The sequence below is a fragment of the Mirounga angustirostris genome, unplaced genomic scaffold (assembly GCF_029215605.1).
Source record: "Mirounga angustirostris isolate CCGP_5_RB_7025 unplaced genomic scaffold, mMirAng1.0.hap1 SCAF_17, whole genome shotgun sequence".
NCBI lineage: Eukaryota > Metazoa > Chordata > Mammalia > Carnivora > Phocidae > Mirounga > Mirounga angustirostris.
The window spans coordinates 22,802,233-22,819,400 of NW_026991725.1; the positions used below are offsets into that span (position 1 = coordinate 22,802,233).

The 17,168-nt window shown below is 45.0% G+C and overlaps 1 protein-coding gene across 4 annotated transcripts in view; it reads right to left on the reverse strand.

Annotated features, from left to right (window-relative positions):
* CALCOCO2 (calcium binding and coiled-coil domain 2) overlaps window positions 1-8,955 on the reverse strand; it is a 28,507-nt gene extending 19,552 nt beyond the window's left edge. For 2 of the 4 annotated variants that reach the window (XM_064583407.1, XM_064583408.1), the window contains exons 1-2: window positions 8,741-8,895; window positions 2,008-2,197 (exon numbers count right to left, since the gene is read on the reverse strand). In XM_064583407.1, the coding sequence (XP_064439477.1) occupies window positions 2,008-2,187 (180 nt within the window). In that variant the 5' untranslated portion in view covers window positions 2,188-2,197; window positions 8,741-8,895. Of the gene's footprint in view, window positions 1-2,007; window positions 2,198-8,740 lie in introns of all 4 variants that reach the window. The other 2 variants (XM_064583409.1, XM_064583406.1) reach the window with 2 other exon arrangements.
* Window positions 8,956-17,168: the final 8,213 nt, after the last annotated feature.

Below are 17,168 nucleotides of genomic sequence, written 5' to 3' on the forward strand. Positions count from 1 at the left end.
ATGAACAACACTGGCAAACAAGCACATGATATACTGAGGTGTCAAAACAAAGGTCACTGATCTTGGAACTCAGCAGTGTAAATTACTTAAATTTGACCTTTATCTTCTGTCTCTGGATGTAATAGGAAGATCTGTCATTATGGGGTGTGTGTGTGTGTGTGTGTGTGTGTGTGTGTGTGTGTGTGAGAGATGTGAGGGACAGAGAGAGACACAGATAGGGGGAGAAAGGGAGGCAGAGAATAAGTTGACTATAATTAAAAAAAAGTACCATTTCTGTACTTGAACTAGGAGAGGTCCCTGAGGGACCTCAGAAAATTTCTATCCCTAGAAATCTTTACAAAGAAGCAAGTCACACTTATTCAGTAATAAACTTCTTGGATGCAGGACGTCAAACCAGGTAACTTCTCGACCTCCTTTTTAGATATGTAATACTCATATTAAAACAAATTAAACACTCTTCTTTAGTAAGAAAGCAATGTTTAAGGTCACAGAAATTACATAAGGGGCCACTCATCCCAGTCAACTCATAGATGAGTATTTCAAAATAGGATAATTTAAACATTTACATTTGGTCTTTAAAGCATCATAAAACTTGGGGGCTATATGATTTGCCATCTTATTTTGGCTTGCGACTGAAATTAAAACTTGAGTCCCACAGCACATGTAGGTGTGTGAAGGGGGAAGTTGGGAAGTACCAGGGAGTTTAGTTTAGTATTTTATTTTTATTTATTTATTTTTTTAAAAGATTATTTATTTATTTATTTGACAGAGAGAGCGCACAAGCAGGCAGAGCGGCAGGCAGAGGGAGAGGGAGAAACAGGCTCCCTGCTGGGCAAGGAGCCCCATGTGGGGCTTATCTCAGGACCCTAGGATCATGACCTGAGCCGAAGGCAGCTGCTTAACCAACTGAGCCACCCAGGCGCCCCTAGTTCAGGATTTTTAAAATTGGCCAGGGGTGCCTGGGTGGCTCAGTCGGTTAAGCATCTGCTTTTAGCTCAGGTCATGATCCCGGGGTCCTGGGATCAAGGCCTGTGTTGGGCTCCCTGCTCAGCGGAGAGCCTGCTTCTCCCTCTCCCTCTGCTGCTCCCCCTGCTTGTGCTCTCTCTCTGTCAAATAAATAAAAATCTTAAAAAAGAAAAAAATTGTTTTTTAAACGGCCAGACCAAAAAAAAAAAAGAGGTGTGGGGCACCTGGGTGGTTCAGTCAGTTAAGTGTCTGACTTCGGCTCAGGTCATGATCTCAGGGTCCTGGGATCGAGCCCTGTGTCAGGCTCCTTGTTCAACAGGGAGTCTGCTTGTCCCTCTGCCCCCTGCCACTCATACTCTCTCTCTCAAATAAATAGATAAAATCTTTTTTTTTTAATTAAAAAAATTTTTTTTATTCTTATGTTAATCCCCATACATTACATCATTAGTTTTAGATGAAGTGTTCCCTGATTCATTGTTTGTGCATAACACCCAGTGCTCCATGCAGAATGTGCCCTCCTCAATACCCACCACCAGGCTAACCCATCCTCCCACCCCCCTCCCCTCCAGAACCCTGTTTGTTTTTCAGAGTCCATCGTCTCTCATGGTTCGTCTACCCCTCCGATTTCCCCCGCTTCATTCTTCCTCTCCCGCTACCTTCTTCTTCTTTTTTTTTTTCTTAACATATATTGCATTATTTGTTTCAGAGGTACAGATCTGAGATTCAACAGTCTTGCACAATTCACAGCGCTTACCACAGCACATACCCTCCCCAGTGTCTATCACCCAGTCACCCCATCCCTCCCACCCCACCCCCCACTCCAGCAACCCTCAGTTTGTTTCCTGCAATTAAGAATTCCTCATATCAGTGAGATCATATGATACATGTCTTTCTCTGTTTGACTTTAAATAGATAAAATCTTAAAAAAAAAAAGGCCAGACATAAGATGCAAAATGCTTATAATACACAGACAGTCACACACGCAGTTAATGAAGAATAACCTCTAGTTCCCAGTCACTTGGTACTAAATTAACCACTTACTCTAAAGATGCCAATCCAATCCTTTCGGCGGGGAATGAAATGCTGGGTGAGTGTATAATAGCATGTGACATCCCCTCCAGGGACATAGAACTTCTCCACGCTGTTAAAGATGACCTGAGAGAAATGACAATGATCCAGCAAGACAGCTGATGTGGGGGGATCTTCTAGAGTCTCTTCCATGGTGGGTGTCCTGTTACGAGATATGGGATAGAATAAGGCTCAGAAAGGGCTGTTTGAAATGTTGGGAGATTTCTGGGCTCTCACCCAGGGAACATTCCATTCGAGGCAAGTCAGGAAAACCAAAAGCCTGACAGGGATTGAGATCATACAACTTGCTTTCTGTTTCACTTTGAGCCATTCTGCATTCATAGCTTCCTGTGCTATAAGATCTTTCTAAGAATGTCTTTGATCTCTGCCACGGCACCACCACCCTCACATACCTTTATTCTCTGCTCATAGCTTGTTTGTTCCACTTCTTCTCGTGCCTTAAATAAGTAAGGCAGCCTCGAGGAAAATAACCTGAGCTGGGAATGGTAAGACCTGGAGTCTAGATTTTTCATCCCAACAAGTCCCGTGACTTCCTGAATATCAATTTCTCTAGATTTCACCTTCTCCACTTATTCCATTTATCCTATAATTATCGAGTCTTTGCACTCTGCTGGGAGCTGGGCATGGGTGCAGGAAGAAAGGTAGGGTTGTGAGAGCAGATTATCTGACACGCACCGGTGACAAGCATGGGTTCTGAATCCAGAATGGCGAAGTTCAAATTCCAGCCTCACTACCTATTAGATGCATGAGCTTGGGCAACTCAATCAGCCGGGCTCTATGCCTGTTCCCTCACCTGTAAAATGGGGCTACTGAAACACCTACGTCATTTGGTTTTCCATGAACATTAACTGAAATAATGTAAAGTCTGCAGGCCTTAAATCACTACCTGCCATAGCATCACACAAAGTAGAAATATGTAGAATGACAGAATAAAGTATTAGCAGAGTCTGCAAGAAGAAAGTACTTGCCAGATGTTAGTGATTTTCTTAATATTGTGGGTGTTTTGTTTTGTTTTCTGCCATAGGCTTTGCCCTCGAAAGGGTCCCAATGCAATTAGATGAGAAAACAAGTGACTGACAAAAGGATGGAATCAGTGCAAAATGCTCTTGGGTTCAAAAGAGGGAGAGATGCAACTGGCTAGGAAAATGAAGAAGAGCTTTGAGGGGTGAGTAGAGGCCTGGATAAGCCCTCAAGGAAGATGAGCCTTTGGGCTTGGGGGTGAGGAAATTCCAGGTGAATGAAATGGCATGCATAAAAGCAACGAAAGAGAGAAATGCTGCCCATGTTTGGAGGACAGCAAGCAAGTTGGATCCCTATTTATAACACTGGGGATATAACCTGTATTTCATCTTTGCAGGTCACAGTACAGATAAAATGTGATCAAGCATGGCAAACTATTTGGGAGGTAAAAACAATATAGAAAAGAATCAGAGTCTTTTGAATTGCTGAGATCTGACACTTCCTGCCTCTCAAAAGTCACCTGCTCCATCTTCTAAATGCTCCCCGGGTCTAACATTTAGTGAGTCCATGCTCCTCAACCCAGGGTTTCATTTGGAAATGGAAACAATATGGTGGCTGCATACAGCAGCTGACGGAGAGCTGTATACAGGGGACTACTATGTGATACCTTACAAATTTGGCTGCTGGAACATGTTGGAAGATTGTACACAACTCAATTTTTAAAAATAAGAACAATAGGGGCGCCTGGGTGGCTCAGTTGGTTAAGCGACTGCCTTCGGCTCGGGTCGTGATCCTGGAGTCCCTGGATGAGTCCCGCATCGGGCTCCCTGCTCGGCAGGGAGTCTGCTTCTCCCTCTGACCCTCCTCCCTCTCATGCTCTCTGTCTCTCATTCTCTCTGTCTCAAAAAAAAAAAAAAAAAAAAAAAAAGAACAATAACCAAAAAACACAGCCCTTCTAGTTCTGCCTGACCCTACTTATTTCCTGGTTTTATTTTGAATGCTAAACCACCAGGCCTCTTCTTCCAACTCCCCCAGTGGTCAATTTTCTCACAGAGAAGGCAGGGGGACTTTGGTGGCACTGAACTGTCTATTCCTGGGATTAAGCTAAGGAACTAGGAAGTGTATTAGCTTTCTGGTTTGTGGCACAGTTTTGCCACATCCTTAACCTCAAACCTCAGATCAGTTTTTCTGAGGAAGGAGGACGTCTTGTTCCAGTCTAGGTCAGAACTAGTTCCACATATACGCTGTTGCCTGTGTGATCCCTTGGATGCTATGGGAGGGTGGGCAGGGAGATTTCTCAGCTTGCAGACCCCTTTCTTTTCCAGGGGTCTCAAGTCTTACTGAGGCCAGCATATCCCCTCTGTCCTCAGCCTGGAACAGCATTTATCTGAGCTTGTAAAATGACTTAATCTGTTGTCTGTGCATCATAAAGAACACTCAGGTTAAGAGTGGCTTCAGGGCCTGTGTCTCAATTAGCCTAAGTACCCAACTCCCTCTTCTTTTACTTCATAACACTATCACCCCTGTACACATGACTTAATGCCTAGCCTGTAGTAAGTGCTGATTAACTATTCACTGAATAAATGAAATGCATGTGATTCATCAAAAAGTGAAAGGAAGGGGCTCTGTAGGTAAACAGTGGTGTGAATGACCGCGGGGCTAATGCTTTTTTGATGCCCTGCTCTTAATTTGTTGGGTACCCTTAGAGAAGCTGCCGTTTCTCAGCTTTCTCTTCTCTAAAATAGGGTGAAGAGATGATAATCTCCAAGTGCTATGTCAATTCCTGGTATGGCTGGTTCAACTGGCATAGCTGGTTCAAGTGGTATGGTGCCAAAAAAACAAAAGGCACAGATTTGATTTCCTTAAGGGCCCATAAAATGCACACTCCATTACCCACCTTCTACACACTCAAACTCTGGCAAGCTGTTTTGCAAATGGATGTTACTCTGAAAGGCAAGCCCATCCAAGGGTAGGAGGGCTTCGTACATCCTCTTTCCTACTAGAAAAACAATCAATCTATAAGCTCATGAACAGAACACTAAAGAAAGGACATGCACGCGCGTGCACACACACACAAAGACACAAAAGAGCTCACGTTGAGGCTTGAGAGTAGGGAGAGCCAGTGGAAACTAGCTCTTTTCATTCATCTGAACACCTAATCATCTATCTGGAAGTCAACAGTCTTGGTTCCTTGCTTATCAAAAATGTAAGGCTCCATGAAGTTTCCCATTTCAGAGATCTCATCACCTTCCCGGGATGACTCAGGAGGGCACCTAGTGGATCTCTAGGTATTTGGAATTCAATTGTTCTTGAAATAGGAAACTCTCCTCTGTGGGAGACTGGGGAAGGGGTTGAGGAGGCAGGCAGAATGGAGAACAGCCATGGTTTGCTTCTCTGCTCTTTACCAAAGCTGAGGACAGAAAAGGCCATGGGTGAAAGGCCATGAGTATAACCACGCTAATCTGAACTGGGTCAGCAAGGAGTTACCTCATTTCACTTTTCCTGGAAGGAAGGTATCTATCTACTACTATACCAATTTTTAAGGTCAGTGATCCTTAAAACCCTTTCCTCCCTCCCAGTGATTAGGCTCCTTGGGAGAAATGGGTTCTGACAATGGCTGGGGAAATCACCTTGCTGTCAAAGTGGCCCAGAAAGGACTGTTTGTGGAGGGGCCAGAGAGGATATAGAAGAAAAAGTACAATGATTTAAGCATCAACTTCCCCTTAACAGCTCCTCCCACTATAGAATCTGTTCACCATCCACTTCTAATTCTGACAATATCCATGGAGGGAAGTGAGACGAGCTAGAAAAAGAGCAAAAGTTAGGGGCACCAGGGTGGCTCAGTCGTTGAGCGTCTGCCTTCGGCTCAGGTCATGATCTCAGGGTCCTGGGATTGAGCCCCGCATCGGGCTCCCTGCTCCTTGGGAAGCCTGCTTCTCCCTCTCCCACTCCCCATGCTTGTGTTCCCTCTCTCGCTGTGTGTCTGTCAAATAAATAAATAAAATCTTAAAAAAAAAAAAAAAGAGCAAAAGTTAAATTTAGAAGCCTGAGAGCTACGGAGTCATGGAAAAGCAGTGGGATGAAGTAGGCCCCCTAGAAATCATGGGATAGTATTCCACCTAATTCCCTCCTCCTACCCTCATGCCCAGGACTAGCCACACGAGCAGTGAGCAGGAAAAACAAATAGGGATGTCTAAAAGCTAACCACTGAGTAGGGGAAAATAATGCAGAGATTCTACAAACTGTCAGAAGCACTTTACTTGGGCTCTGATTTTTTTCAGCTCAGTTTCCAAAAGGATTAGGGTCCTCAGAGGATGCATGCAATAACAGGCAATGTGTTTTAAAATGAGTCCCCTGAACTGGCTTCTGGCTTCTAAGAAAACCTGACACATTTTCATCTAATGAGCTTTTCAAGCCTAATATACTACTCCCAGGACTGTTCCATGAGGGCAGAGATTCTTTTACGTTCTCCTGAAGAAAAGGAACAGCTAATTCTACTTCTGCCCTGAGTGAATCTGTAAAGTACACAGATACGCTTTTTAGCAGAAAAATTTAAAAATGTTATAAATCTTCCTGGTTCAGATTCTAACAATTGCAAATACTCAACCAAATCAATTCACCAATTTTCCTAAAGATTTTCCCCATGTGTGCTGAACCATGAAGAAGAAATAATCCTATTAAAAAATAACTGAAGTTCTACCGTAGAGCATGCCCAACGTTTTTACATTAGCCTTTCATACCTGTGGGCACATGTTTAGAGAAATGAAAGACTATCAGTAGTTTATCTGGATTAGTTCACAGAAGGAAATCAAATGTTCCCACAGCCAAGAAAGAAATGCAAATCAATTCATTTGGGAACAGTAAAAACAAAAGATAAGCAAAAAAAACCCAAACTGCATTTCATCTAATTCCTTCATCCTGCTTATGTAACTTTCTAAACTAGTAGCCATTAGCAAAATGTATGAACTGATTTGAATCCCACTCCTCCAGGCCCTGGAAGAGATGCTTGCTCGAAACTACCCTTAGAGAACCTGGACAGTGGCCACTCTGGCCCTGACCAAAAGCAAAGACACACAGTCACTGGCCTTCAAATTCTTGAGCTACTTGTTCCAATCCAAAATTTCCAAGTTCATTCTAGTTTTTACCTAAAATCTTTCAGAGTGCCTTAGAGAACTTGTATACCTCCAAGAGGTTTGTAATACTCCTCATTAACAACTGCTGGGATTGGCTGCCCCCGTTTGTTCGAAGCAGGCCCTCAGCCATATCCCACACCAGCAGCGCCAGCAGTACGGGGCGAGGAAAGAAAAACAGTTGTGGGACATGAGATGCAGGCAACCAGAAGAAACAGTGTGAAAGCCTCAACGCTGTGTCCTAATCCTCTATTTAATTTAACTGAGATGGTACACTTTTTCCTTGCAAGGGGTGACTGTGCTAACCCTTGAAGTGACATGGGTGGTGACAGGGTTTGAAGTGCCCTGGAAAGGGAACTAGGCTAGGAGCCAAGGGACCTGGGATCCTGTCTTAGTTCTGCCACTAACTAGCTGTGGCATCTTGGCTAAGTCGCACTGCCTCCGTTTAGGCCTCAGTATCCTCATCAGTATGGATCAGGCTAGAAAATCTCCAAGAAACTTTTCAGCTACAGTGATGATCCTAAGTGAAAGAAAAAGAAAGTGAAAGAGGTCATATTAACGGTCTCTCTTTTCATCTAAGGAAATAAAGAACCACGGTATTGTATCAACAAGCACAAAGTGTTTAAAGAGCCCTAGCTGTACTATCTGACTTGAAAGATAATACTTGTTAGTGCTATGTAACTCTCACCACCTTTCTTGGGGTCCTTTCCGCTCCACAGCTGTCATATCTGCTAAAAGGTAGAGTTTCAGGTAGAGGCCCTTTGAAAATATCTGTGAAAGTGAGTTACCTGGATATTCCCTAATTATGTACTCTACATAATCTACAAAGACCTTAAAAGTCCTCTGTTTTAGATGGTTTTTGCAACCGGGTAAGTTATAATAGATAGCATCTGTATTATTCTACTCAGCTCCAGCAATGGCCACTTGTTGGCTTGCATCGGGAGCAAAGAATCCAAGTGCTAGAAAAAGGTTAACATGCCCGGGAGGGGTTGAAATCATAATGGGGGAACATTAGCCCCTAAGTTAAATTGGGTTGATGGTAGCCGTAGGGAGGGGCTCCGGGAGATCAACGGTAAAGAAGCAGGTCATTACACTCCAGTTGCTTTTTTCTGCCTAGAGTATGTCCAATTACAGAAGGCTTCATCTGAAGGAAAGAGACTTTAGGGATCAGGCCTACTCATAAGATAGGGAAACTGAGGCCCAAAGAGAAAGTAACTTGCCTAGGGTGACGGGGCACAGCCCCACCTCGGCCTCGTAGCAAACAGCGATGCTGATGCGGTCAAGGACAGGGATTAAGGAACTACCAAAGATCTCGGCCCGCGCGGGAGGCGGGGGGAGGGGGGGAGGATGAGGAAAAGGGGGGGCGGGGGTGGTTGACGTCGTGACGTCAAGACCCCGATTCCCGTCAGAGGGGTTCCTTCTGCTCAAGAAGCCTGCCACCCGGCCACAAGCACTGAAGCTCTGCCCTCCTGGGGAGAAAACTGCCCCTCAACCCTCCAAGGCCGCAGACGGGGCTCCAGGGGCTCCATGGCGCCACTCACACTTACTGTCACCCTAGAAAGATGGAAGGAAGTGAAAACCGAAACCAGCCGCACCTCTGCCTGCCCAAGGTCCTTTCTGAAGAGTGGAAGCCTGAATTTGGGGAATCCGAAGGCCCAACTGCCCCTAATTGCCCTCCTTCACTCCAGGGACTCACCAGCGGTAGAAGCCGGCGTCGGCGGCAACAGCAACAGGGCAGGGCAAGGGACAGGGGCGGGGCTAAACACCCAGGGCAAAGCTGATCCCATCTGGTCCCGCCCATACGTCACAACGGCTACCAAGCCCCGCCCCCGCCGTGGTGCTTGCTGGGACTTGTAGTCTCAGGTGAACGGGCACCCGAGTGCTTAGCAGCCCTATGGGGTTTTCGCCCATCCCGAACAGCTCCCCAAGGAGCCTATTTCTTCCCCTAGAATGAGACGTTTACTTACCTTGAAAAAAACCCCCAGAACTTTATTTCTTTCAGTCCTGAACAAGAAAGGGCCATCGAGAGGTCATCTTCATTTTTCTCCTGCCTCTACATAGCACTTCACTAAGAGCGGTACAGATGAGACCCCCTTTGGCATTCAATCATCCTTCCGCCTGCCCCTAAAGGAGACCCAGCAATCTCCCTGGATGCCCCCATTTCTGTGTTTCATCCTTTCTTTCTATAAAATTATTTTTTAGCATTAGCTCTGTCAAGGTGGTGCTCGTCCTAATTGTAGTAAGAATAAACTCAGAATCCTGCTAAGTCTGTTTAGAGGGAATTCCTTACCCTTGATAACTGATCAGTCCCTGGCCTGTCTTCAGCAAGAATCCTGTTAAGTCGGTTCAGCAGTAATCTCCCCCGCCCCTACCCTTGATGTCTTGTCTTAGTAATTTTCCATCCACTTGTCCTTACTGTATTTGGAGTTGAGCGCAATCTCTCTCCTCTATTGTAATGTCCCTATGGCAATACTCCTGGATAAAGTCTCTCTTACTGGTTTAACAAGTGTCAGAATAATTATTTCTTTAACACCGCACATTCTATCTATGGATGGTTAAATTTAGAAGTGCCTCTTCTCCAAGGAGTAGCATCCTTCTAAATCTGGGAAGAAACTTTCTATGCAGTCTAACTGGGGAATTTATGCCCCTGAAGACACTTTATGTTTCAGGCAGGAGAATGAGCATTCCTTATAATGCCTTATCACAAAATTGGTGGCATTCAACTGAGAAGAATGGATGGCGGGAAATAATAAGTAAACCAGTAAACTGCTGGGCATTCTGTTGAAAGTTCAAATCACCTTCTGCGTTACCAAAATTATGCTCTTCCATTTTAAACTCTGCCTATAGGGATAAGTGTCCTCAGTATCCTGGATACATCTCCTTTAATTTTACTTAGTAGCTTTTTAAAAAGCCCTTAGAATTGACACCTCCTACACCCACACACCTTACTGTCCATATTAACACAACTATTTCATGAAACTTTTGCCTGGATGTTAAAAATGCAAATGAACCCATTGTGCATTTTAGGAGTCACCTAGAAGAACCACTGATTTTTTTTAAAGATTTTATTTATTTATTCAATAGAGAGAGCTAGCGAGAGAGGGAACACGGGAGAGCTGGAGACAGACAAGCAGGCTCTCCACAGAGCAGGGAGCCCGAAGTGGGACTCGATCCCAGCACGCTGGGATCATGACCTGAGCCGAAGGCAGACACTTAACTGAGCCACCCAGGCATCCCTGAACCACCAATTCTTCAATAGAAAGCATCACATGATGATAGTTCTATACTTTTCAAGACTCTTAGAACCCCTGGCCTCAAAATCCTTGCTTGGCTGTGTCCATCAATCCTAAGCTGTTACATCACGACTCTTACCCTATCCTAATCAACTTTTGCCTTTACCCTCACATTGAAAGATCCACCCCCTTCTCCAAACCAAACTTCAAAGTCTCAATAAATACCACTATTTTGTCCTTCTGCCTCTGAGCTGCTATTACAACTTTGCCAAGACAGTGTCCTTCCTCACTAAGGTAAGAATAATCTCAGTTTTTTTTTTGAGGTGGGGAGGGGCAGAGGGAGAGAGAGAATCCTGAAGCGGACTCCCTGCTGAGCGCGGAGCCGAACACGGGGCTGGATCCCAAGACACTCAGATCATGACCTGAGCCGAAATCAAGAGTCAGCTGCTCAACCGAGCCACCCCTGCATCCTTCAGTTTTGTCTTATCAGCAGGTTGTTTTGTTGGTATTTTGGGAAGCTAAATTTGACAGCATAGAATAAAAAAAATTAATTAGTCTGATTTATTTCCAATAGGAGTGTCAAGGGAAGGCTGCAAGTATAACCGTTTAAAACTAGATATTGAAGGAATGGGAATTGATATTCAGACCTACAGAGAAAATCCTCCACTTTATCTTCAAGTGTTAGGAATTGAGAAAAAGACTGGGGCTGGGAGTAGTTATTCTGTGCCTGACACAGTAGGTTTTCTCATTGACTCCTTACAAGGGAAGCACTTTTATTATCCCCATTTCATAGATAAGACAATTGAGGCTTAGAGACATAAAGTTACTTGTGCAAGCTCACCTGGCTAGTGTCATCAGAAGGCTTTGTTTTTTTTTTTTTGTTTGTTTGTTTGTTTTTTTAAAGATTTTATTTATTTATTTGAGAGAGAGAGAACACATGAGAGGGGATAGGGTCAGAGGATGAAGCAGACTCCCTGCCGAGCAGGGAGCCCGATGCGGGACTCGATCCAGGGACTCCAGGATCATGACCTGAGCCGAAGGCAGTCGCCTAACCAACTGAGCCACCCAGGCGCCCCGAGTCATCAGAAGGCTTTGAACCAAGCATTCTGACTCAAGCGAGTATGCTCTTAATCATGACATTCACTATACTCTTTACAAGAGTCCAGTAATCCATAAGGGAAGACCAGTGCATAAATGAATATGATACCACATGATAGTGGCTTTATAAGAGGAATTTACACAGTGATAAGGTAGCATGGAATTAATTTTAAGGTTTCAAAAAAAGGTAATAGAGAAAAAATTATTCTGAAGCCTATTAAAACTGTAAGGAAAACTTTATTTGGGCCTATTGCAATAGGAATATTACAAAAGGGGAGAGAGATTGTGCTCAGTTCCAAAAACAATGAGGAGAAGTGGGGATTTATAGCCATCAAGGAGGATGAGGGAGTCAGTGGGTGGAAAATTACTAAGAGGAGACATCAAGAATGGGGGATTCTTGCTAAGCTGATTTAATAGGATTCTTACTGACGCAGACTAGGGATTGATCAGATATCAAGAATAAGGATTCTCGGGGTGCCTGGGTGGCTCAGTCGCTAAGTGTCTGCCTTCGGCTCAGGGCATGATCCCAGGGTCCTGGGATTGAGCCCCGCATCGGGCTCCCTGCTCGGCGGGAAGCCTGCTTCTCCCTCTCCCTCTGCCCCTGCTCGTGTTCCCTCTCTAGCTATCTCTCTCTCTCTGTCAAATAAATAAAAAAACAAACAAACAAACAAACAAACAAGAATAAGGATTCTCTCTAAGCTGATTTAGGATTTTTGCTGAAATTGGACTTAAAAGAGGACTTCAACTACCTCCATTTTGACCTCAGTCTGTCCTTTCTAATTAAGTTCTTTCCCGCCTATCTCTTAACTCAGGCAAAAGACCCTGCAGGTAAAGCATCCTGTGATGGGAACTGAAACTACCCCCATCAAGCAACAAGGACTGCCCAGAGCCAGCAGGACTCTGCATGACCAACCCCAAGACAATGATCGACCTGACCTTTACTGCCCACCTGTTTGTACCCACTGACCGTCGTCTCACATTTTCCCTATATAAGCCTGCAAGTATTTTCAGGACTTTGGAGATGGTCTTTGAAACTGTCCACTGTCTTTCTCATGTTGGCCTCCCTGAAATAAATTCCTTTCTTGTTTCTCTATGACTCGTCTCTCTGCCTTTGGATTTGTCAGTGGTGAGTGGCAGAACCTGGTCTGTTTGGGGGCCCCAGAACCAGGTGCCCTTGCACCCCTGAGCCCCAGCTACAGATTTGGCAAGGACATAGGAGGCCAAGGTTGAAGCCTAGTCAAGAAAAGGGCTCAGAGGAACCTAGCTGACTAAAACTGGTCAAAGAGAGAGTCTTTGTCAAAGGAGACATTTAATTTATTTGAATACCAATACTTGGCCTGCAGAAAGGCGATGGGAGAGAAATTTGACGTGGAGGGAGGGGGTAGTCATCTACAGTTGTGCTGTCCAGTAGAATTCTCTACGGCGATGGAAAGGCTCAGTATCTGCACTATCTGATCTGGTAACCACTAGCCACGTGTGGCTATCGAGCGCTTGAGCTGTGGCTATTGCAACTGGGAACTGGGTTTTTTTATGGAGTTTAAATTTATTTTACAGGAGAAAATCAGATTTAATAGCATATGTATGTATGTATGGGGAACCCACACAGACATGGAAATTCCCGATTGAACTGAAATTTATTTATTTATTTTTATTTTATTTTATTTTTTTAAAATATTTTATTTGTCAGAGAGAGCGAGCGAGCACAAGCAGGGGGAGCAGCAGGCAGAGCAGGCAGAGGGAGAAGCAGGCTCCCTGCTGAGCAAGGAGCCCGACTGGGGACTCGATCCTAGGACCCTGGAATCATACATAACCTGAGCAGAAGGCAGTCGCTTAACCGACTGAGCCACCCAGGCGCCCCTATTTTTTTTTTAAGATTTTATTTATTTATTTATTTATTTATTTTAAAGATTTTATTTATTTATTTGAGACAGAGAGAATGAGAGAGAGAGAGCACATAAGAGGGGGGAGGGTCAGAGGCAGAAGCAGGCTCCCCGCCGAGCAGGGAGCCTGATGCGGGACTCGATCCAGGGACTCCAGGATCATGACCTGAGCCGAAGGCAGTCGCTTAACCAACTGAGCCACCCAGGCGCCCGATTTTATTTATTTCTTTATTTGAGAGAGAGAGTGCACGAGCAAGGGGAGGGACAGAAGAAGAGGGAGGGAGGGAATCCCAAGCAGATTCCTCCCTGAGCATGAGCCCCACTCGGAGCTTGATCTCACGACACCGAGATCATGAACTGAGCCGAAATCAAGAGTCGGACCCTTAACCAACTGAGCCACCCAGGCGCTCTTCAGACTGCAATTTAAATAAACATATGTGATCACTGTCCTCGCTGGTGCATATCTACAGCATCTGGGTGACAGGGGTGTGGACTATGGGAAGGAGAAGAGGGAGGTAGCCTACAAGGTGTCCAAGCAGCTCTGCTGCTTAGTTTCACCTCTGCCGTCAGCTCCGGCCCTGCCCAGCTCTACCCAGTGGCAATGACTCTGGCCTTTGGACTCTCAAGTCCATGCAAAAAAGAGGGTGGGAGGAAAGTTATCCCTGAAGTTTGCTGTCTCTGTAACTGCCTAGAACTCTGCAACTGGATGCCTTACAAAGTAGAGAGAATTTCTATGCCCAGGTTTGAGAAAGAGAAGGACTGAATAATCATTGGAAAGAAGGAGACTACTAACTAGGTTGGGATGCTGTTAGGCTTTCACCATATGCAGGTCAAGTATGGCGTTTTATAAACTTGTGGAGAAATAGGAGCTAGGTATGCCTTACATTGTTTCCAGAATGTGTGGACAAACCAAGTCATCTGTTAAACACTTCAGGGAATGTTAATATTTAAAGGTGGTCCCTGTAAGAATTTGGGAGGGCTATCTTTGTTTTTAAAAACTGCATTAAGTAAAACAAAAAAAGAGAGAGACATTTCATAATCCCACCCATATTTTCAAAACTGTTGTCTGCAGAGAAAAATCTGTTGGACACCCTTCCTTGACTAGCTGATATGAATTGATTCTATGAGAATTATTTTACAACTCTGTGAATTGTAGGTAACTGATAGGCAAGGAATTCCTGTCTGGTCTGATAGAGGTTTGACTATTTTCCCTCCTTTCCTTGTGGGGAAAAAAAAAAAAAAAGCAGTTTTGCATCCATTTACAATTTCTTTCAGCTTTCCTTTTGTCAGACAAATTGTGCTGCTTTTTTTTGAACCAGCTGAACCATCTGACTGTCTGACTAGTTCCTTCACTGACTGAGTTACATAAAATCTTTAACATGTGTACATTTTTTTAGTTGAAGATTTTATTTATTTGGGAAAGAGAGAGAGAGAAAGAGAAAGACAGAGAGACAAGATAAAGTCAGAAGCCTGGAAGCTCCATTGCTCATGGGCAAGCAGCCCATTCCCAGGGGCTCTGTTGGCCCCGACAGCTATATGTCAAAACGGGAGGGCTGGGCAGCAGTTTCTGTTTCTATTTCACCAGTAACAGTAATAAGAGTGTGTGAAGGAGGGAGTAGTGGACTCTATGAACCCGCTGCAAGGCCTTGGTCAAGCCACTACATTTTTCTGAGCCTTGATTTCCTCTTCTAAATGCAAGGGAAATACTTGGTTATAAGAGCTTTTCTGATTTAACAGGAACTCTGATTCTGTGATTGTACACACTTCCACAACATTCCTTCATACCTTGTAGACTTAAAGCAAAAAAATCAAAATCAAATAAAATCTGGGGGTATGGGAAAAAAAAAAATCTTCTAAGAATCTTTGTCTCATTTCCACTCCCTATCCCGTCCTCAGTACGTATACCAAGACTTTCTCTGGCACAGACAAAAGTGGGACTCTTTTTTCCCCCCATTAACGACTTAGAGGAAGAGTCCCAAACTGAGGAAAAGAGTCTTGGGTGTCAATTGTAGAGCAAACAACATTCTGAGGATTTTGTTATTGTCTTATTATTCAGCCAGGTAAGTGCTTTAGGAACAAAAAGACAGTGAAAACAAGTTTCATACCTATGTCCTGCAGTCCCGCTTGCACTCTTGCCTCTTGAGCTCGGGAGAGGGGACACAGTCCCAATTTTCTGCCCACTGGAAGGGAGACTCCAACACACTCCTTCAAACTTTCACACCCAGGCCCAGAAAAACCCTTGGCGTTTGCCTCGGGGATTTGTCTTCTTTTTCCTTTTTAAGATTTATTTATTTATTTATGAGGGTGGGGACGGGGAGAGGCAGAGGGAGAGGGAGAGAGAATCTCAAGCAGACTCCCTGCTGAGCACTGAGCCCCACGCTGGGCTCAATCTCAGGACCCTGAGATCATGACCTGAGCAGAAATCAAGAGTCAGACGCTTAACTGACTGAGCCCCCCAGGTGCCCCTGGCCTCAGGGATTTTTTTGTTTCAGGTTTGCCTGGCACAAATCACTCATGCTTTCTGATTTCCTGGCTGTCACTCTGGCCCTGGAGGAGATGCCTGATAGGGCTGGAGCCTGCTTTGCTCTCCATTGGGGGCAGCTCTATGGTTCATCCCGTGTTTGTTCTTGTCATCACCCCTGAAAGGACAGGGGTGCCAGCCTCTGGCCTATTAACTCCTGCTGCAGCCAACCCTCTCATAAATAACCAGTTGTCAGGGATTTTAATGGAAATCCTCTGGAAGCTGTAAATCTTTGCTGCTCCCTCCCGCATCCTTTCCCTCATTTCCATCACAATATCACTCCGGAGGGACCCGAGACCAAAGCAGGAGCTTGGCAGAGCAGATTGGTAGGACACTGGGGAAAGAAAGAGGCGGGCTGGGGGGAGGGGAAGAGAGCTGGGACAGTTGGCTCTAGGGAAGCATCTGCCGTGGCCAGTTGATGATGGTCACCTGGGCCTCCTGGGCCCTGGAGAGGGGGCGAGCAAGATAGCCCAGGGCCACCTGGAGGGAAGGGGGAAGAGGGACTAGGAAGAGGATAGGATGGCAGAGAGGTTTCAGGAAGAACAGCAGACGGACAGCTGGTTCCACCTCAGGCCCTGCAGAGGGTACTTAAGCATCTTGAACTAGACTTCCATTGTCCGCTTGGGGCTAAGCCATGCCTTTGCCTCTAGGCTCCTGCCTGGGCAGATCAGCAGGTTAAAAGGGCAGTGTCCTGTGCTGGCATGAAAACTTCCTCCAACTCGGGTCCAAAAGGTAACAGTTTATTTCTATGCATATGAGAGCACTCAGTAGTGAGTAACTGTCCAAATAGCTAGGCATAAAGGTTTATTATATACCAGTTTTATAAAGGGTGGGAGTTAGGGCTTCAAAATGGGCCTCTGATGAGACTTGTTTACACAATTTTTGGAGTGTCCATGCGTCCAAGGACAGAGCCTGCCTGACTGCAGATCTCCACTTACCCCCCCCCCGAGTTTGGGGGGCAGGTATGAGGCAGAGGGCCAGCTAACTGTTTTAATTGTACATTCCAGTAGCATCAATTCAAGCATCTGGAAATCTCCAGAAGGAGAGGAATGGATATGGGCAACAAGAATCTTTGGCTCAATCCGTTTCCTAAAAACACCGTGGTTCAGAAAATTTTAAATCGATCCTTTGTTTTTTCACCAATCCCGAACTAATCCAGGCAGAAACAGCTCCACCGGCTGCCAATCCTTTGCAGGCAGTCTGGCACGCATTAGTCTGGGCTTAGACAGGTGGAAACGGAAGAAAACCACAATTATCTGAATCCAGTCACTATTCTGATTCCCTACCTGCC